The following is a 23,009-nucleotide window of genomic DNA, read 5'->3' on the forward strand; positions in this document are numbered from 1 at the left end:
CGAGGAATATTTAAAATAGAATAAAAATGCTTGTATCTTTAACAGGTTGCTGGTTCGAGAATCGAGAGGTGAGAAACGGAGAGACTCTAGCGCCAGCTGGGAATCCCTGTAGAAGATGCACTTGTAAAGATGGCGTTATCACATGCAAAGACCCTATATGCGATTGCAGCGCCCCTGGAAGTCATAGGGACAAATGTTGTCCGCAATGTGATCCTGCAGCCTCTTGCAGACATCAAGAGCTCCATCACCTAGTCTTCAGAAGTGGCGAACGATGGATATACCAGTGTCAGACTTGCGAATGCCTGGTAACAGCGTTAACCTCAAAAATTGCTAACCTAACCCCTTATTCTTTATAGAACAATTATTATCAAATACAATACATATTGCTCAAATAATAGACAAACAGCGGATCCCAAATGATCACGAAATTCCATCTTTCGTAGTGTAATTAAATTCAGTGTCATTTGTTTTCGCTGACGATCATCTCAAATGAGCATAGATTTTGACAAAATCACTATCTGATATGTTACAGTATGGCGAAATAGACTGCTGGCAGATGGAGTGTCCACCAGTGACCTGCTCGAACCCTGTGACAGAGGATGGAGATTGTTGTCCTCGTTGCGAAGACGATCCCTGCGCGAGAGAATTGCCTGGAAATGGCACTTCCCTCTCAGTACTGACCAGACCACGACCCTGTAGTTACTCCGGGATTATCCACGACAGTGGCAGCTCCTGGCAGGATCCCAATGACAAGTGCACCACGTGCGAGTGCAAGGTAAGGAGGACGTTTGGCCTCGGTCACATCGGGGGAACGAAGAATCATCAGTATCGCAGGATACGGATAGAATAGGGGGGTCCGTGAGGAAAGAGATTCGCGAATTATAAGTGGAGGAACTATGGCCTAGATGATATAGCGATGAAATTATTGATTTATATTAAATTTTCGTAGGAATATTCTTTCTGCTTTTACTTTTTTTTATACACTAATGTCTCCTATATTCAACAAAAATTGGTAGCATATAATAAGATACTGTTCAGTAAATTCTCTTCTGGTAATGTATAGAGGACGTTTCAAATATGGCGCTTTGATAACGTAGATAAGCATCGTGGCCAGAAGTTTCTATTTACCGCGCTCTCTTTTCCCGCGAAATCAAGAGCTCAAGGTCAGTAAATAACCAAAAAACTAAATGTCGCCTTCATTTAGCCGTGGTTCTGTCATGCGTCTAATCAATTACGTTCACTATGTTCCAACGAGGCGGCAGGCGATCATTCCAAAAACATTGATGTACATAACACACGTGGCGGATTAACATTTTCTTTAATATAATATTCTTCTGTTTTTCTTATCTCTATTTCTGCTTCAGTTGCAGTAAACTCAAACGCTGAACTAACATCGCTTGCATTTTGCATGGACGGTCATCAGTATTGATGTGATTAATTTAAGAAACATGTAAACTATGATATAATTGTAAATATACTTACTAATATTTTTTAATTGACTATAAAGTATCATTTTATTAACTTTGTGTGCAAAGTATATAAAAGAATAATCGTAGCTAATAATTTTAATTGATTCAGAAATTCATGCTTCGCAATATAACATCCGCCACGTGTTTAATTAGAGTCACACGTGTCAGCATATAAATATATTTATTTTTCTCTCACTCTTTTGTTTCTCTGTTTTCGTCTCGCTGTCATTTATTTACAGTGTCAGTAGGTAACCCTATAATACAAGGTACCTATATACTGACTGTCATTTATTTCCAGTATGCCATTTATTTTTGCGGTGTGTATAACGCGAATCAACTTCTTGCAAGGCTATCTGCGCTAATAAAATCTTGTTCTTTCGTACGCTGAGAGAAAAAAATTTCATCAAAATATTCCACTCATTTTCGTTAAAGTCTTTGAAGTATAAGTATAATCTACGAGTTCATGAGTCCCATAACCTCACTTTGTCATAGATATAGTACAGTCCTAGCTTACACAAAACTTAGATTAATCCAGCTTAGCAACACACTTAGACTAAATCCAACTGATATTCAATTACAGCTTAGTTAAAACATAAATTAACTGTTATATTTAGATCTAACTTGGAATTAGTCTAGATGTAAGCTGGATTTAGAGTACTTAACTGAATTTAACATTTGTTTGAAGCTAGCAATTAGTCTGATCTAGAATCTAAAAGGAGAAAGATTCGACCTTGATGTAACGTAACTTAGGTCTAAGGCTAACCTAATCTAGAGTAGATAAAAGTATAGATTATCGACACCCTGACTTCAAAGGCTGAACGAAGTCTCTCTTGAACAAAATTTTAATTCTTTAAGTATAAGTTCTCTCGGCGTGAGCTAACTATTGCGTCGTGCTATAGTTCTTGCCATTATGTTAATTGTCTAAAGCTGTGTTCACCATATGTAAATTACTTCAATTGGATCTGTCTGTTCTGGCAGTACCAGCGTACGAGACACGTTCAGGGGCGTCCCTAAGTTAGCCTAGACTATTCTTATGTGTAATGTTTTTTCGTTGGCTGCCTTGCACGCGGCAGTGTTCATTATTATTATTATTACTAGTCCTTCACTTTAAATAAGAAAGACGAGATTCCTAATTCGGCACCGTATATACATATATGTATTTACTATGCATGTTTATTTAATGATCAGAGTAATCACGTACTGTACGTAACGTAGAAACGAGGATCATTATTAATGTTAATGTTATCGTTGTTATATACTGATATATATATATATATATATCTATATATTTATTTTTGTAGTAACAGTTGATTTGATCAATTGTATAATTATTCTTTTTTTTTTGTTTAACCCTCGCTCACTGTATAAACCAGATGCTAAATAGCTTGAATTATTATAAATATATACAAATATGTATAGCTTAAAAATTGTTTAAGAAATCTATGGAATAATTTTCGGTAAATAAACAGTTAGCTTGCGTTGAACTTTAGCGATGATGTTTTAGGTCTCACACAAATTGAACACTGCCGCGAGAAATAATTCAAATCGCGCGCGCAAGATGTTAAGCTCTGATCCAACTTTCGTCCGATTCTCGTGAGATTCGAACTGAAAACTTTCACTGCTTCGGGTCGGCCCTGCATGGATCGTATTCAATACATATTCGCCTGACAACGACTAATCGAGAGTGGATCTTATATCTCATTGCGACCGAGTGTAGCATGACCTCGACCTCGTCGATTCATTAGAATCTATCTTATTAAAAAAACAAAACTAACAACATTATAATACCACAGTCCTTAATATAAAATATATTAATATAAAATATATTCACCGTAATATTTAATACAGCCTGATAACCTATAATTACAAAAAAAAAAAGGAAAAAAAAGAGAAGAATCAGTAAAAGTAGCTAGAGTGATATGTGGAGCTTTTCAAAGAGAAAATGTGGTTAAGTTGATTATACGTTTAAAATGAATCGGCGAGGAGAGATGAGCTGATGTGTTGAGCGGATATCTGTTAATTAACAACGAAAACGTATGCTGTGTAATCATGCTGTGAAAATTCTTAATAACCCATGCCATTTCATAACATACGTAAATACACACATCAGCCGTGAATGACTAACCTGACTAGCCTAACGATGGGTATCCTTGCAGGTGCCGTACTGCGCCCAATTGGTGAGCAATAGCGCGTGTTGTGTGCATCGGTAATCACGTCACTTCTACCTCACCTATAATCTTCTCTACCCGCCTCTTCTTCTTCTTTTTTATTTATTATTAATGTCTTTTTCTCTCTATCTTCTTTTTTCTATTTCTTACTTGTCACTTATTTAAGCGCCCACGAGCTCTCAAATGCTTTCGTTTTCCTTCTGCCTGCTTCATCGAATAGCACATTGGTAACTTTATTTCTCTTCCACTCTAGCTATCGCTGTCCCAACCCCACTCGCTTCTTATTTGTATCTTCGTTTGAAACTTTACATTTCTCTGTGTTGTAACGTTCGTTTAGAATCCACTAGAGAGAGTAATCTGGTTCATTCGTTCATAGAGGTCTCTTGCGTTCGTTGATCGCCGCACGCTGGTCACCAGGCTTCCAATTTCTCAACTTTTTCTTGTATTGGGTTACACCCACTCTGGTCGTCTATGCCACGTGTAGACTTGCAAGTCCTTAGATGTGAATCAAGTTGATATCGGAATAATTGTGTGACGATGTTTCCATTGGTTATTCGATAACTTTGCATTAGTACTTTTCTGGGCAAAGTTGGTACAACTGATAAAGCACTTGCAGATGACGCATTCGTGAGTATATGTGGATGATCTATATGACAGCGTGTGGCATAGACGTGTGGCAAGAAGGTCTAATTCTCAGGGTGAATCGCGAGCACGTACGCATGTTTTGTATTAAAAATTGTAATCAGAATTACTCTTGATCGATCTGAGGACAATTTTTTATAAATATGAAATTGCCTTTGACACGAATAAAAATACTATATTATTATCTAATAATGTTTTTAAACATCAATGCTAAATATTGTAAAATTACGAACTCAACCAAAGTTAAATTTATTCATTATAGAAGAAGTGAAAATTAGTTACTCTGAATGATAAAAATATACAAGAATAAATATACAGAGTTTTAGCTACTTTTGAGTTAACTTTAGTATTATTCAACTACGTATTTTACGAGGAAAGAAGAATATTCAAGCTATTATGTCATAATTGTCGTAGTTAAAAAATTTATTGTTGCGTCGATCGGTCGATCAAGAAATGTTCGATCCTTGAGGTCAATTAAGGTAGTCAAATGCACGTTTACAATGGATACGCATGCACCGACTCACCCCATGTTATTTTCTAACTAATTATAATTCAGTTAACGTCAAAATTACTCGATTCAAAGAGCGCATATTTGAAGATGCATTGTCGTCAAATTAAAGAGAAAGAAATCGAAATTTCCTACATATTTGGTATCGGTCGGGCGCACGACGCACGTGGTGACAGACACGCACGCACACACATACAGACACACGCGCACACACACACATACACATGCAGACACACACACACACAGATTGCATTTTGATTCGTTTTTGTCTTTCTGTTGTTATTATTATTATTATTATTATTATTATTATTATTATTGTATTATTATTATTATTATTATTATTATTACTACTATTATTTATTATTATTATGGTTTCGTTACACTTGAGCCTCTTTTGCACCCTTCTCTGATCTGCATTCGAAATTCGATAGAAGCACCAAGAGTCTCTTTCTCTCTGTCTATCGAGTGTTGTCCTGTAACGATTCTGACAAAAAAGAAAAAGAAATTAAGGATTATGAAATTAAAAAAAAGGATATAAGAATAAAGAAGGTCATACAAGATGGTTTAGGACGAACTAAATTTATAAGTCTCATATGACCGAATGTATAATTTTCAAATGACATCTTCAAAATTATTTTTCTTTGAAACTTTTTACAGTGTACGAAAAATGATAAAACATAAGATTTGACAATAAAATTGATTTCTGTCAGAATCGTAGCTGGAAGTAGTGGTAACCTAGACACGATGTCGTCAAGGTGTCAGATACATACTATGGAAATTCATTGTTTTAACCCCCGAATGTCAGAGCATGATTGTCATGAGTCGAGTCCTTGTAATTTGTGCTCGTAAAATCCAACATTTTTACCGATCGTGCACGGTCGAGAGGAAAGGGCCGTCGAACCTGGGTCATCTGCGAATGGAGGACGTGGATTATCACCACAACAGAACGACGTATGCGGTTTCAATTAAACAATGAATTACATATTATGTGGAGGATTACCTGAGTATCCCCCCAAGCGACGCGAAAAGTCTTGGATCAACGTCGTAAGTCGACCAGGGTGACATCTGTAACGGCTCCTCTCAACTCGCGGATTCATTCGTTACACGCTTCTTTCGTGAGAAATTGATGACGAGTATTTTCTTATCGATCTATAAAGTTACTTCTAGTTGTGTAACATTTTAACATCATGACGTAGTTGTGCACACGTTCACAAACTCAGATTCACGCCGAAAATAGTGCACCGTCTTTCAAAATCTGCAAAAGACACTTGCTAATCAGACGAAAACGCAACCACAACACAGATAGCAGAATCCCCTTGCCCAATTCGAATTTCCCGCTTCTGTTCATCCTTTATACCGCACCGCGCACCTGACAGATGGCAGCACGCACGCGCGTCCCAAGACTTTTCACGCGGACGGGGGAATACCCGCGTACGGATACTGCATAAAAATGAGAAAAAAAGGAAAATAAATAAAAAAAAAAAAAAATGAAAAAGAAACGGAAGAGGGCGAAAGTCAGGCGAACACGATACAGTCGCTTGGTTCGTTCCGCCGTTGGCTAACCCAGTATCCAACGAACCTCTCCGTAGGACGGGCAGCTATGCTGCAGCTACGATTACGGCTGCGCTGGCGATCTGGGCAGCAACGGGCAGCAGCAACGTCCTCCAGTCGTTGTTCCTGAGCCTGTCATACGCGGTCTACCGAGCCCTGCGGGGTCACCGATGGCTGACGGTACACCGGAAGCAGCTCTATCAGCGGTTACCACTTCCACCTCCGCTGGTGCAACATCAGTCACCAGCACCTACCTTCTATCGGCCTCGTCTTCTTCCTCGTCCGTCAACAACGTCGCCACTGGTGGCTCTACCGTCAGAAAAGATCACTGGGCTTTGCAGAACAGCCTGCCAAGTCTATCCCAACAACACAGGGACGACCATCGCGCTAGAGCGCAAGTACAGCAACAACAAGTTCTACCGACAGCCAGGTACCAGATGGCCTCTGGAGCAGCGACGACGTCGTCGACACCTGAACGCGTTACACCCACGTCGACGTCGTCGACGACGACGATTAAGGCTTCGGTCAAGCACGAGTCCAAGCCACAGGCGTCTACGTCGCGACGTCAACGTACCAAGTCGTCCAAAGGTCTCGGGAGTTTGCGTCAACGTACCAATGCGTCCTCCACTTCCACCTCCTCCTCCTCCTCACCCTCGTTGTCGTCGCCTTCTTCGTCCTCGCCATCTCTCGCGATGCTGGCGCCTCCTAGCGCCAGCCTCGACCCACAAGCGGACAGCGTCTCGACTAGCAGCAGCGCCACCAGCGAGAGCGTGGTCGCGAATAGCGGTTACCGTCAACCGCCGTCGACGGGAGGACGCCACCGGCGCAGCGAGGCCAGGGAGTCTGTGGCGCGCGACAGTGACGCCACCTGAGGCTGACGCTTCTGTGGACAGCTAGAAGAGAAAGAAATGAACACTGGCAACGCATTCCAGGGGGTGTAGCACGGCAACTGTGGGCTGTGGCCCGACGTAGGAGCGAGTTCGGAGAAGCGTTCTCTATGGTCACCTGATCGCCTGATTGAGGGTGTCGTCGAGGGAAACGAGCGCACTAAACGGGACAAGAGAAAACCGACTACGAGACGAAGCAACACAGAGGAGCATAACAAACGGATTCTAGTTCTAAATCCGTTTGATTTGTCGACGATCGTAGACAACGAAGATGACGATATTAGGGAAGAACGTCCAGTTTCCTCGACGAGATCGATCCTCGCCCAGCTTCCAGGGATCGCCGCGTATCATTGGATCGTCTATTAATGGACATTTCCCATCATCCGTGCTCTGTGGTTGGCTGACTTGAGTCACGACAGAAAGAGGCTATACTCGAGCTTCGATAGGTCTAGGTTAGGTCTGCCAAGCTCGACGCTTCGAGGACACGGTGTTCAGCGAGGAAAACGATCGACCGATTGCATTTTTGGGGAATGTTAGGTGTGCCAAAATCATGAGCTTGCCAACACCAGAAAACTTGTCGGATCTTCTGTTAGTAATGACATACGCGGACCCGACTCGCGCTCCCTCTGCTTGGTTTCTTTTTGTTTGTCCTCGAAAGAGATCGAACGACAACATAGGGTGAGTCCATCGTTGTCGTTGGTCGTAGATCGGACGAAGCGTCTTTCCTCGCATTTGACTAAATGGGTCAAGCATAACACATAAGTGAGAGAGAATCGAGAAACTGAACCCATGACGCGCGGTGTCCTCCGGGGCGTTCTCTCAACACAAAGCAGCACCGAATCACACGCTTTCGCGATTCCTTTCCTTTTCTCCTTTTTCTTTTTTTGGCGTAATTTCCATATTGAACAGGTAGCGCACAATATTTGGGCCTTATAAAAGTTATAAACAGGAAAAAGGAAAAAAAAAAAGAGAAAAACGGAGAGATCTTGTCGTCGTTTCGCCAGCGGGAGATCTAATCTGTAATTACGTAATTAATGTAATTTAAATATCGTGTTTCTGCTTCCACGGCGAAGCGAAAGACAAGGAAAATGTAAAATGATAGAAATTAGTACTTTATCGTAAGGAATTGAATTATCCCAATGAGAAGAGCAAGGAAATAATAATTGAACTAAATATAGAAGAGCTCCGTAATATACTTATTAAGATATACGAATATATATGTATATGTATGTATATATACTATATATTACTATTAATATATACAAATATATAAATATATATATATATACGTGATGTATATTCGATATACGGAATCACGCGTGAAATATTGACGATTCTATTTATAGAGTTATGTGAATCGAGATCGATCTTGTCGATTATAAAAATGCACGTACGTATACACGTAATAAAGAAAAAAAGAATATTCTATGGATCATATCTCGTGACGCGATGTACAACCGTGGGTTGTTGTAAAGCTATCGCATGGATATTATAGAGCTCCTGTTTTCTTCGCGGGGATGAAGACGATTAATTAAAGGTAAAAGAAATGGACATAAGAAACGTCGTATAGTCTTTACGCTTGAAACGTTATCATTTAAGAGTCATCGTTATGTATTAGGGTAATTCTGAGATTCCGATTCTCGCGGAGACTTCGAGAGAGAGAGATAGCGATGTCATTTTTTTCTAGACAACCATTACAGGCCGGTTCAGTTTCTCTGGTTCTAAAACGCTGATTGGTTTATGCCTGATCCACAATCGTCGAGTCATACAAAGCGCAACCTGTGCCTCCGCGAATTCACTAGCCATTCAATTTTGGCTCTATTTACGCGATGAAAGGTTAGACGTGTTTATCTACTTCTTCCAGTTTTAAATTCTTTCACTTAATACTCGATGATGAAATTTCGCATGAAACATTTTTCATGCTACATTTGTGTTATTCAATAATTTTTAATAATTTCGAGTCAAATTAAATAAGTTCATAGACTTCTTAAATGAGACGAAAGGCGGATTAAATTATCTTAAGCTCCAATCTTTCATTATTAAATTTTTTACTTACGGATTCATTATTTTAATTTGTCGTTTCATTTCCACTGAAAATAAATTACAGCACATTTCTGTTTCGAAGAATTAAAATTAGAAATTGAATACTTTCTTTATATCAACTACTAATTTCATGACTACAGGACTCTCTGATTGAGGCATGATCCGGTTAACAGGTTAGAAATGTTCGAGGTTAAGTTACTAGTGACAAATCGAAGTCAGGTCGATTTAAATCTGTTTCAAATAGTCCAATATACGTAGGCATTTTCGCACATATTTTGGAATTAAAATGGAGAATACATGTCTAATTTTTCATTGATGCAATTGGGTTTCTTGTTCAATTATTAGTTTTACACCGGACGATGAACGTGCCGGCTCCCTCGAACGATTCTTTAGCTCGCTCAATCCAACGCGACCACTACGACTACATTCCTCCTTGATTAACAATAAGTAGGCACTAAAATGAGAGAAACACAAATATATATATAAATATATAAATATATATAAATAAACGAACAAAGAAAGATGTGGATAAATAATTAATTAAAGAAGCAAGAGACGGATGAAAAAATAAATAATTAAAATAAATGAATGAATATATATATATATATATACATACAAATATATATACAGTATTGTGCAAAAGTCTTAGATCATCTATCAATTAGAAGTGTTTTGTTTCTGTGAATGAATATAAGAATATTTGCTATTATTTTAATTCTTTTTTAAATCTTTTAAATTAAGAATTAATAATAGTAATTATTGGTAATTAAGTTTCAGATTATTTCCATAACAATAATAGATATTTTTAAAAAATTAATTCTCACTTTTATTATATACATAATGTCATTTTTGGTGTTTCTGTAATGTTCTAAATTCAAGACAGAATCATTAACTAGCAATGTCATAAAATAAATATCTAAAAATCCATTTTTATGTAACAACATATATAGGAATTACTTCGAGGTCAATAACATAGATGGTCTAAAACTGCTGTATGATACAGTATGAAGAGGAGGCAGGAATATACATATATACACATGTACGTATACATATGGAAATGAGAGAAAAAAAGTGCAGCACTCGGGTAAATTAATCAATTAATAAATGAACTCCTGGCGAAGTATAAAGCGTGCTGAGAGGGACTCATATAACGTGCATTCGTAATCGTTTGTTCAATGTGCAATAACATATGGCTTAATTCGTGAAGGCTCCTATTAGTCGCGCGGTATCAGTGCTGCTCCACGTTTGAAAGAGGATTTTCATTAACGTAAAACTTACACGAGTCGCGTGGCCGCTGCCCTCTGTCATTCTATTTATCCGTCATTCATTAATACAGACTTCCTCTGATTTTCCTTTTAGAGTAGATACCTTCAACGAAAATTTGAAAGAATATTTTCAATCATAACAATGAAATTTAATTGGATAAGGTGGCCATTTTGTATCTCATTGATCACGTGACACAACGAATTCGTCGACACAAGATGGTGGCCAGCCACGCGACGTCAAAGCTCCGAGCACGTGTACGAAGTGGCGACGATTCGTTCCAACTTTTTGTACACAAGAATGTATAGTTTTTCCATCGTGGTGCCGAAATAAAAATGAGAAAATCGCTATTAGTTCCTCGAGATAAAAAGAACTGGGCAACGAGCTTCGTGCGCTTCGTCGCGTGTTACATAGAGGGGTACATAATACTATACACTTGCATAAACGATAAATGAACGGAGAAGCGTGCATTGGGTCGAGCAAATCGTAAATTAATCGTCATTGTCGAGCAACTGATGGATGAACATACTGCGTTGCTCTCATTGTATATAGGATGTGTATTGTTAGAGTGACAAACCTATTAGTGAGACATATTATACATACATACATGCATACACAATATACACAAACAAGTATTATACAACCGAGGTTATTCGCCGTGCGATTTCAATTACTATGAATTAATATCTTAATGACACCAGTACTAACGTTTTTGACATGAATCTATTAATGAACGACGAAAGGATGACGAAGGATGATGAACGACGACGAGAGAGAAATTCGAGGCATTGGTCTCCAATTATTTCAGTCGAAATTAATAACTATTATCACTTTTCCAAAATCTAGACCAAAATTGTATTTTCTGTCCCTCCGTCTCTTTCTTTCTTTCTCTCTCTCTCTCTGAATCGATCTAGAAATTATTATATACATACAAACATACACACACACACACACACAACTCTCTCTCTCTCTCTCTCTCTCTCTCTCTCCCGCTTGCTTTGCAACGTTCCTCAGAGTTTCGAGGCGAGAACGGGACGAAGAGATCGGCGCGTCGTATCGTAAACTAGCATACAATTAATTGATAAATAAATAGAATCGTATTACCTATTGTACTATCGATAAATAATTGTGTTAAGCATTTAACGACGAATTAATATCGAGGAGCGGGGAGAACACGGGGAAGGACGAGCCTAAATATTATATATAAGATGGAAATGCGTTTGGCACAAAAGATGATGAAAAATATCTGAAGGGGATCGTCGATTATTACAGACGATACTAGTTATTAAAGGTGTAACTTCGTTAGATGTAATCCCGCGTGGCCAGAAGAGGAGAAGAGGAGAAGAGAAGACGAGTAGGATGCCGCGTTGCCAGTATTTGTTCCAATGATATTTTCGTATCCTGATGTATCGTAGTCTAAGATCGTTCGAGAAAGTCTGCTTGGCCCGATAGATCGGAAATTCTAAGTTTCAGAGCCTTGAAAATTTCTTCGTCGACCCTGCAATGCTACATAACCGCTCTAACGTTAAATATGGCATGACTAGAAACCAATATTTCGATCTTGAGAATCAATAAAAATAGAGGTTAGACTTAAAATATTACGGGCAACGTTTCAAACTAAGTTCAGATTATGGAACTCAATAAGAATAGAGATTAGGTTTACGAGATCACAGCAATCATTTCAAACAAGTCTATTACAAAATAGTTTTAGTCCTCCTATTTTAGAAAATTATACGCATGACATAAGTAACAAAGCGGTTAGAATCTTTTTAGGAATAGCTGGAATATAAACGAGTGGGAATGCAGTATTTCACTATAGTATTTCAGGGTTAAGTGACAGGTTAGCTCACTTCGTCTTTTATATCTCACCTTCGTATGATGGAGGAGAACAAAAACACTGAGTTTGGCCTAATTCACGAAATAATATCTATTTTACAAAAGTGTTCTGAGGTATTCAAGTTCTAAGAAAGAGTATTTTTAAAATCACTGAACGCCATAACGTAATCATAAGTATCTCCTGAGGAATTGACATTAAATCTGGCAACGTGGTATTCGTACACCATTATCCGCGCGTTGTCCTTCATTCGATTAGGCAAGATAGTCAAGAAAGACAGGCCAGGTCTCGTAATGAGGTAGATAGGATAAGTAGAAGATATAAGTCGATAGGTAGGTAGATATCCGAAAGCAGGGCGGCGATAAGCAGCGTTAATATCGCGTGCCATAATGAATCTAATTGTATAGTGTTCACTCGTTGCTCTTCGTACTTTGGATGAACTCGACCCCCCGCCCCACACACAAAAAAAAAGAAAAACACAAAAAAAGAATTGAAGCAAAAGATCGGCAAGTGGTAACGATGGTATGTAGTTAGACCTATCTTCAGTGGACAAGATATAAAGGGAAATAAAGAAGAAAAAAGAAGCTCTAAAATGAACTACGGATATCCTCATGGAAAGAAGAAGAGGAAAAAGTAGTTAAAAAAAAAAGAAAAAAAAAACAGCGAGAGAAATCAGCCAGTGGACTTCTTTTATAGTGTTACCTAATTATTAATAACAGTTTACCATGTTACTCCTGACTATCGTTAGTTAACGCCTAATTACTTATTACCGAAGTAACTAACTACACAACGACTAACTAGTAAGCGCTTTTAAATTAAAGGAGAATTAACGAGGATCTAAACTACAGCCAGCCTAGTCCCAGTTTTAATCTGTGCTAACACGTAGAATGTTACTCTACCGTTACTACCTACTGGCACTAATTGTTACCGTCATCGTCACTATTTCGTTCGATTTCGTCGTATGCGATCGGTAGCATCTGCATCGCCTCCCGTGGCCTGTATAAAACCTACGTAAAAGTAAGTCAAACGTGACTTACTAGAAGTGTCCACCTGGATACTTCCCAAAGAAAGTTTCAAACAAGAAGCTGATTACGTCGAGGCAGCATTTTTTTAAACTTCACATCTTTCAAAGTATTCTCTCTATAGAAAGAAACATCTTTTCTTTTTTGTAACTTTTGCCTTTCGTACAATCGCACAGATTTATAATTGCGGCGTTTCGCGGCCATTGGAGCGATCGCAGCGCCGCCGAGCGCCAGTCGAGTGCAACCACACGCGACACCGAATCAGATGAGCCAAGCGAACGGCTGCTAGTGTTACCTTTCTCGATACACGTACTAGTGGCTGGCGCAATCGTCACTGCCGGGACTATCATCGTCATCTTCGTTCATTCGATCATCCGATCAGGAAACAGGCGACCGACGCGTCGAGTGGACGTCAAGTTTCTAATTATTAACTACAAGCTCTCTACTAACTAACATTGTAACTCGTCTATTTACTACAATTTAAAAAAAATCTTGTTGCTGTCGTTTAGACGGGCACAATGCGATATCGAATGGGGTCTGGTTATTTTAGTTGACGTTTCTTTTCATCGTACACATCGATCGAGATCGTGGATCGCGAATCGAGAGACAGGCATCGAACCGATAAGGCATCGAAAGGGAACGAAATCGAGAGCTTGCGCCTGCGCCGCCCTTTGCATATAGGTGTACGCTACCTGGTGATGTGACGTCGGTAAACGAAGTCGAACTATACGAATGGGAAACGTAGAACCTCGTTCTTCCAGTGTGTACCGATCACCCTTCGACTGCCGTACATTCGAGCCCGCTGTTTTCATCGAGTCGAGTTAGACAAACGTGTTAGGGGTGGACATAATCTCTGTTACTTTCTGAACGTTATTTTGACGTTACTTTGGCTTTACTTGGCTATATGGAATTGTGAATGTGTACGTCACAATGGTACGATCCTTTATACTCCATTGATTGATCTACATATGTATATTTCATTTGGTGGAATAATTATAGGAATCGTTGTGGACGAAATTTGTGTGAAATATAGGTTAGATCGATGTAAGTTTATAGACGAGTATAAAGGATCAGAGAGGTTTATCTTAAGACGATAGTCTCAAAGATGTCTGACATTCTACCGACTTCACGAAGTCATGTCACTAACATTAGGCTCATCATCTCTACCTATCTTGTCCTTCCTCCCCCTTCCCCCTATTCTTCCTTCAGTCGCCAGTATCGAGTCTCCTCGACGAAACGTTCTCTGGCCGAACTGAAGAACATTCGTTTCTACCCATTGCTCACGATTAACCCACGTATAATCATGAGACTGCTCTGACCAATGCGAAACCGATCGTGTCGTCCAAGGTGATCGACTGACTGAAAATTCTTGTTGGCCCTCTATAGACCATAGTTCCTAGCTCAACTTAACCCCAAACTTAAAGACACCACACTTAGTCTAAGTTTCTCATTCAGACTCGAAACGAAAAAGGTAAACGAAGACTTAACTCAGGCCTAAATTTAATCCTATCGCGATATATACATAGCCTAAAAGAGAGAAATGAAACTTAATTCACCCTAGAGTTCAGATGAAATTTCACTTATAGTTCGGTATATAACATAACCTTAATATTAAACGAAAGTGTTAACCTCGGTGACTTATTAAACGGTCCTGTGCTAGTACAGGGCCCAGCTTTAGTCCCGATTATTATAGCGTTAATCTAACATTTAACGGCTGTAAATTAAACCTATAAAGGGTTAAAGAAAATACGATCAAGGGTTAACGGAACAACGATTCTTGGGCCCGATTCGTTTCCTGTTGGTCGTGAAATCGCTTGTAACAGCGTGTAACGATTATCTCGAACGTTTTACGTCGGTCGTGGATTGAGGCTTGGTGCAGAAAGGAAGTGTAAACGAACATTATGTGTAAATCTCGGATTCTTGGAATCTAGAAAGCTATATGGTAAAAAGAAAAAGAAAAAAAAAAAAAGAAAAAACGTGTTTCGAGCGTCGCCCGGACAAATAAAAAGCAGTTACTATAACCACAGCTTTGTTTTCTTTTCATCTTATCGATGGCTCACCAAATTCATTTATCCTCTCGAAAATCACTATGTATCAGTCTAAACGTTGAACATTTTCATTTCTATAAGATCGTTTAATAAAAATTTGATTAGTGGGTCATCCAAGCCACGTTTAATCAAAAGAAGAAAAATGAGGGCGAAGAAATACGAAACGACCTGTATTAGCTTATCAAAATCGTTGGAAATATTCCATGGCGACGTCCATCACGTGTTCCCATGCTTGTTGTGCGACGAATGTTTCTATGTACGTGTACAACTTTAACTTGATAGCCTACGACATAGGGACGGATCCAGTTTCGTGATGACAAAGGCTGGAGGGAATGGTAACTTGATTTTTCAATTTCTACCGTTATATCATCGCTGAGTCGCTAATGACGCAATACAGTCCCGATTATACAGAGTAATTAATTTTAATTAGTTGTAGCCAATAAATCTTATTATCATTTTGAATACGCCAGCGTTTCCCGCCATTTCTCCCCACCACCGAATGGATCCGCCCTCGCCTACGAATTATTGTACGGTAACGCCGTGTTAAGAGCGCAAGGAAGTTGATTTTCTAGTCAGGTTATGATTATACACAATTTTACGTTGACAGATATCATATTTCATCGTTGTGAATATGTAAGATGTTTTTCCTCTTCTCTACTTCGTATCTATCTCTATTTTTGTTTCCATCCATTCTTCCTGTCTTTAGTTTTGGCTTTTCGAGTCGAGCGCGGCTCGTCATCGAGCGATAAACATCTAATCATTAACAACATGTCAAGCAATGACAAGGACGACGATTATAAGATACGATTTCGAATTAATATATTAATTATTATTATTGTAATTCTTATGGTTATTCTTCTTATTATTATGATTACGGTTATTGAATTGATTGCTACCATCGTCGATTTATTAGTAAAACTACCACTACAGTCATATAATACCTTTGTAAATGAGAATCAAGACACCGACGGCTAGGGAAAAAAACTTAATAAATTGAAATTCTATTAACCCAAACGTGTTCCATTGTTATTCCAATTCTCCTCTTGTGGGTGTTTCCCCTTTTATGCAAGTACATAAATTTACGTGCGTCTCAATTTCGTTCGTTTTCTCTACAGTCAGCGATAGTAAAACGAGGCGTTTAAATTTTGTCCCTCGAAAGCTTTTTTAGTATTTGTCCAAGACTAAATGAATTTTTTAATTTAGAAACATTTGTATAATTACCTTGAAAGTTTAGTAACAAGGACATATAATCAACGTTTTATAAAAGTTCATACGAACAAAGCAAAAAATATATATACGATGGACGACCAGAAAGTATGTGTACACATAGAAGCCATATGAAACTACGGAACGTACTCTTAGAAGTTCACCTGGTTACATTCATGTATTGTCATAAGTCATACATAATTTTGTGTTCAAATATTTAATATCGTCGTTCTATCACACGTATAAACTGACAATGCCAATTGAAAATCTCGCCGATAACGCTTTTACGCTTTCCAGACGTTGAAAAAATTCTACATATATTAGTACATGCACACATTACAAGCTACAAATTAATAAATCATTTTAAAACGCATTAAAATAAATATCACGTTTCATGTTCTCCTTATATTTCTCTCAGATAGGTTTAGACTTTGTAAGGTTGACCTTGTTTTTTACAAGGTGGACCTTGTAAGTGGGAGATTTTCGAGGTACGTTTCATCGATTGGAATGTTAACTTTTGCCCCATAATTTCTGATATCCAAGCTGTTATAAATTCGTGACAAAAGGTCATACATCAATTATTATCGAATCAATGAATATTTGTCGAGTTCGAACGTCTGTACAGGTATTGACGAATATTTTTCAGGACTCAAATCACCGTAAGTTTAAAGATGGAAGAATCTTCTCCTCTACAACGAACAACACTGCAATTTGTTTACATGCCAGTGCATGAATAATCTAACACGAAATAATTCATTGCTTTAAAATAAATATCGAGCTTCGCGTTATCTTTAACTGAAATATATTAATAAATTTTAGTATTTCTGTGACTATGACTAGGTAACATGTGTCAGGGCCGTATTGAATTTGCGAATTCGCGTCTTCTGACTGTCGAGCAACGGACAAGAACGTAAACTAGACGATAACTCGAACCAATAACAGTAGAAAAACAAGATAAATTTGTATTTAGAGGTCATAGTATTTAGATAAAGTTATAAAAGTTAAATTGATAGTTAATATTTTAATAATCATTACTATAAATAATAAATGCATTTAAAATACTGTAAAATGACAGTAAATTAGCGACAGAAGACCTTTTATTTACATTTTGCGATAATTTAATAATATTTTATTCTTAGTACTTTTATTTAGGCTAACAGGTCCAAATTTCGTTTCTCGATCATTTTTTGTTGTTAAGTACTGTAGCCCGTAAGTTGCAATTGAGATTTGAAATAGACATGCAGCTAGTTAAATGGTAGCAAAGTGGAAGAAATTCGTTGTTTCCAGTACTGCACTATTTCTTAATATTTCAAATCGTATTTCAACATCTAACGTTTGTGTAATTCCACCATTTAGTTTTGGTGAAGCGTAATATATTGCTTTGATTTTCATATTCTGATGTGGTAATCTCGTTCTGTAATTTATCGATTAGAACTTGTAATTATATTTAAAAAATTATTCAATTATCGCAAAGGTTTAATGTAAATAGTATCAGTTTCTTTCATTAATTTACTGTCATCTTCGAATAATTTAAACGCACTAATCATTCGAAGCAACGATTATCGAAACATTAACTATCGCATGTAATTTTGTTCGTCTATTCGATACATAATTTCGTCCTTCCACATAGATACCTGGGGATGAAATTAGGAACGTGCCTATCAGAAAGAAATTCGAAATAGAATCGTCAAATGCAAGCGAAGAAGATGAAGACGTAGCTTGTTTCATATATGATATTCAATTATCAATTTTCGAATGATGCGAAGGGAAAAAGCGTGTTAGTAGTATTTTCTCGACTCCGACCTTCCTATACTCTTATTACGTTAAATACGTGCCGCGATATTTTGAACTATATACGTTACTCAGTCGATTATACTTACCAAGCCTGGGAAACCAACATGAAGTCATAATTTGTCATTATTCATACATATCTTTTTTTTTGCTTTATTCAGAAATTTTCTACGTGTACAATAACGTTGAGAATACATGTAAAAAGCTATGTATGTTATGAGTATTATGTACTGGTGCCACGTGCGGCACGAAAATTTATTTTACATATTTAGGTTTTGGTGGTGGCTTGCTGGTAGTAGATTGTTTTCTCAGTCGAGTTCCAGCAAGCATTCGACACAGTCTACGGCGAAGTCCTAAGCTTAGCGTGATACACAGTCACAACTACTTACCAGTATCCAAGAGATCGTCATGGCAACCAGCACAATAAACTTGGAAAACGCGAGTGTAGAGGAAACGCGGGAGTTTTTAGATTCATTCGACATCGTTTTATCGGATTGCGATGGCGAGTTCCCACTGTCTACCCGTCTCATAAGTATTTTACATCGACATTTGCTTTTAAAATTCTTCCGATACTTGTCGTTTACAAGGTTCGTTACAATGCAACGATTCCTAAATTCTGTTGGCTTTGTTGCTTCGCGAAAGAGACTGTGCGTCCTTACGCACTGAAATTAATACGTCTCGTATTAATTTTCGCGATCATCGGAAATTACGTATTTACGTATATTCTTGTCACGAGAAATATTTCCATATACACACACATACACAAGGTGCTAAGCATCATTTCCATGAAAATATTCGAGTATTTCGAGATGGAGAATTTGGCAACCACCTGTTTACCAATATGGTGAATCATAGACGATTATACTAACTTGACGTCTATTACTAGGTGTCCTTTGGTATCTTGACAAACCGATCCCTGGCTCAGCGCATACGCTTCGTAAACTACGGGACCTAGGCAAGCAGCTGTATCTATTAAGTAACAACAGTACCATAACCATAGACGAATTCTGCAAGCGTCTGGATTTACACGGACTAGATATCAAAGCGGTGAGTGTTGTTTTCGATGCTATCGACGGCGATTTCTGTTTGCCAGTGCGTGGAGAAATCGTTTATCGAAGATACATACACGGAGTATGCGGATTTGTAGGTAAAATAGATATGCGGGAATATAGTAGGTGCATTCAGTATCGGGAGCGGGTATTGTAGATAACACCAATTTATGTATGTATGCACATATTTGAATACCTATAGAAATTTTTTCTGGATATGTTACGCATGTTATACGAAACAATTGTACAATAGAAACGTAACGAAACTCCTACTCTCGAATAAATTATTTCCCCTTTAGAATTTTCCGTTCTATTGCATCTCGTATTCCGTTTCATAGCGAATGTTTTACAGAAAGAAGTAATAAACACCGCGAAAACCATTAGCTGGTATCTGAAGAAGGTTCAGTTCACGGGCGAAGCTTTCGTGATTGCAACGACACAATTCCGACAAATTTTAATCGACGATGGATTTAAACTCGTACCACAGGAAGTGAGTAACATTAGCAAAGCTTACGATCGAGATATACATTGCTTCGAATTATTTAGAAAAATAATGCCTATCGGATTGCGGATTTTTACGTATTTATAGGATATACGAACATGTTTTGTACAATACAGTCACGAAGCTAATCTTTAAAATTCATTTGCAGAAAACTCAGATCGTAGAGCATAAACGATACGAAGGACTAAAGGGTATCGAGGATGATCCAGCTATTAAAGCAGTGATCGTCGATTTCTGTTCTTCCTGTGATTGGACAAAATTAGCATTAGCCATTTCTTGCTTGAATAGAAAAGATGTTCTTTACATATGCGGTTGTAGAGAGGAGTGGCTCGTTTATCGTGGCGATAAGAGAATTTTAGGTACTTGCATACATGTTTGACCAAACTTCATTGACACCTCTCCTATCATTTGCATATTTATCTTTTCCTTTTTTCGACTGTAAATATTAAGATAAATATCTAGAGTCGAACGTTTCTAACTGTTTTTAATTTGTAATTATCTTGTCGTAATTTTGTTATTCCATTTGCATCACGCGCACCTTTTAATAAGATACTAAATAAAGTGGAATCTATTAGGTATAAACATAAGTAACAAATTAATTAACAAACATAAAGGATTTACAACAATTACTTTATTTGCAGGTTCTGGTCCCTTGATCGATCTAATTAGCAAACAGAGCGGAAGAACACCATTAGAATTTGCCAAGCCTAGTGAAAATCTAAAAGATTATGTTTTTGATACGTGCAACGTGAAAGATCCAAGCAGATGTTTAATCATCGGCGACTCGTAAATATACCTTCGTATAATCCATGTTTCTTAATCCTAGTTTTTTTTCTTTTATATTTAATATTTCACATTCCAATTTGGACATTTGGTAGAATTTTTTAGCTGTTTGATTATCACGTGGGTAGCTACCCCCAGCGGGGTACCATCTTCGTGTTTGTTAGATTATATCCTTTATGGATTATATCCTAATGTTCACAATTTTTCAAAGGAAATTTATGTTGCTTTTAACGTTACGATGAATCATTACTCGATCTTTAATCGCCTAGTATGAATCATTCTCTTTCTTGTTTCAGGATAAACACAGACATGAAATTCGGTGCTATGTGTGGATTTAAAAAATTGTTCGTCAACACGGGCACGGACAAAATAAACGAAGCGGCGATGGACGACGAGTGCTGCCCAGATTTCTATATTCCGAGTCTAGCGTTGTTAAACCCCCTTATCGATTCGCTGCAAAACGAATCGGCAAACTAGAAAAGTCGTGTTTCTCCTGTTTTCACTTGCCCAGTGGTAGGCTTTACAAACTGATATGTAACACGCCAAATTTATTTTCGTTATTAATGACAGAATTGTTCAAGATTTTTTGCTCAACTTTACAACTTCTCATTTGTCATCGATTTTTAGTCGCTTTAGACGATAATATTAATATCTGCGAATGTATAAGGAATAACTGTAAATACGATACTAATAACCAATGAAACGAGATTTTATTTAATCAGTTCAATTTGCATTTCTGCCGAGAACTACCGACAAGGCGAAGGTTAAATGAAATATGCTAACTCTTATCAAAACCTCACTCATATCGCGCTTGTTCGTAACCGAGATAGAAAGAACATTTCCGATGTGTATATTATTCAGCGAAAATTGATGGCACGTTCGTGTATCTCTATCTTCAAATTAGTATCATTATCGTAATTGCTGTATTAGGTCACATATTTAGAAACTGAAGCTCCGCGGAATTTCTATATTAACAGTTCCAGACGTGAAACACTTGACGTGAAATTATATCATGTATAAGACCAATTAAAATGAATTGAAATTAGAAAATTAGCATATTACCAAATACAAGTAGCAATTATTTTCTTATTGTTAATTATATTGTGAATTTCCTATAAATCTTTCCCAGAAAAACTACAGTAGAACCTCGATTATCCGAAATGATGCGCCTATCTCGAATAATACGATAAGGTTTATCAGTATTCGTAAATCGCATAATAAGATAATAGAAAACATTTTGATAACGTCATATTGTTTAATTCGTTGTTTAATCGATTGAAAGTTTGATCGACTGCTTTCACGTTACCAGACTATGTTTGTACTTTCGTACTCTTATGGTACGAAGACCATGGTACCATGTTATGGTACAACTTTCGAAGTTATGGTAAAAATTAAAGTAGCTCGGATAATACGGAACTTCGGTTAAACGGATTTCGGACAATCGAGATTCCTTTTTCCATTTTGTTATGTAATTTCTGTTTCAAAATTTAGCATAAAATCTGCATATATATTAGAAACAGACAAATGAGAATACATAATATATCACATAGATATCTAGGACAAACCTTTTTAAATTTCGCGATATAATTATCGGGATGGTTTAGCGTTATTGTAATTCATAGTAGAATGATTGAAATGCATCGAGTCATCGTACAAATAGATACCAACGTTGCGTCATTACCATTCGATGTATTACTCTCGATGTTATATCATCATTGGACTATGGATTTTTATATATTTCTAGTTAATTAGCAAATGCAAAAATACAGTATATAAACTATCCAAAGTATGACAACTCGTTACGATATTCAACGAGCAAAATAAATCTCTATTGAAATTCTATTTCTCCTATTCATAAAAATCTAAATTCGAATGGACATTTGTAACTCTAACGACATGCTAATCCTAACCTAAATATAACCTAACGCTAGTCGTCGTCAGGACGCTTTTGGGAAATGTAAGGTTTCAAATATCTAGAAAAGTCACATAACATATACAAATATATAAAATATCCAAAATGGAGTACCTATTACGATATTTAAAGGATGAAACAAATTCCTATTTAGAATTTGTTTCTTCAGTCTCGTTCATGAATATGTAAAGTTGCATAAATACCCGATAATATATTACTGTTATGGTGATTCAAAGAGAAGTGCAGGGTCAAGAGGTGGTTTCGAGAAAAATGACTTTTAATAACAAGTCAACGATTTCACATACATCACACTTATATTCGAAATATAAAC

The 23,009-nt window shown here is 37.4% G+C and overlaps 3 protein-coding genes and 1 long non-coding RNA gene across 15 annotated transcripts in view; 2 read left to right on the forward strand and 2 right to left on the reverse strand.

Moving 5' to 3' along the window:
• LOC126873677 (uncharacterized) overlaps nt 1-7,085 on the reverse strand; it is a 50,722-nt gene extending 43,637 nt beyond the window's left edge. For 5 of the 8 annotated variants that reach the window (XR_007692487.1, XR_007692492.1, XR_007692490.1 and 2 more), the window contains exons 1-2: nt 5,788-6,370; nt 3,595-5,697 (exon numbers count right to left, since the gene is read on the reverse strand). This is a non-coding gene — a long non-coding RNA (uncharacterized LOC126873677). Of the gene's footprint in view, nt 1-3,594; nt 5,698-5,787; nt 6,500-6,951 lie in introns of those variants that run through there. The other 3 variants (XR_007692493.1, XR_007692488.1, XR_007692489.1) reach the window with 3 other exon arrangements.
• LOC126873646 (protein kinase C-binding protein NELL1-like) overlaps nt 1-15,408 on the forward strand; it is a 90,657-nt gene extending 75,249 nt beyond the window's left edge. For 2 of the 4 annotated variants that reach the window (XM_050634720.1, XM_050634723.1), the window contains 4 exons: nt 46-305; nt 533-775; nt 3,626-3,675; nt 6,377-15,408. In XM_050634720.1, coding sequence (XP_050490677.1) covers nt 46-305; nt 533-775; nt 3,626-3,675; nt 6,377-7,235 — 1,412 coding nt within the window. In that variant the 3' untranslated portion in view covers nt 7,236-15,408. The remainder of the gene's footprint in view (nt 1-45; nt 306-532; nt 776-3,625; nt 3,676-6,376) is intronic. The other 2 variants (XM_050634721.1, XM_050634722.1) reach the window with 2 other exon arrangements.
• LOC126873647 (uncharacterized) overlaps nt 7,106-23,009 on the reverse strand; it is a 127,367-nt gene continuing 111,463 nt past the window's right edge. The window contains exon 11 of one of the 2 annotated variants that reach the window (XR_007692481.1): nt 7,106-7,231. The gene's annotated coding sequence lies outside the window, so the exon portion shown is untranslated. Of the gene's footprint in view, nt 7,232-9,582; nt 9,723-23,009 lie in introns of those variants that run through there. The other variant, XR_007692478.1, reaches the window with a different exon arrangement.
• On the forward strand, nt 18,660-21,862 carry LOC126873663 (uncharacterized). Its single transcript, XM_050634761.1, has 6 exons — nt 18,660-18,934; nt 19,319-19,479; nt 19,834-19,971; nt 20,132-20,342; nt 20,625-20,769; nt 21,063-21,862. The coding sequence occupies exons 1-6, from the start codon at nt 18,841-18,843 to the stop codon at nt 21,241-21,243; spliced, it is 930 nt and encodes a 309-aa protein (XP_050490718.1). The 5' UTR covers nt 18,660-18,840; the 3' UTR covers nt 21,244-21,862.

The sequence above is a fragment of the Bombus huntii genome, chromosome 15, assembly GCF_024542735.1.
Source record: "Bombus huntii isolate Logan2020A chromosome 15, iyBomHunt1.1, whole genome shotgun sequence".
Lineage (NCBI taxonomy): Eukaryota > Metazoa > Arthropoda > Insecta > Hymenoptera > Apidae > Bombus > Bombus huntii.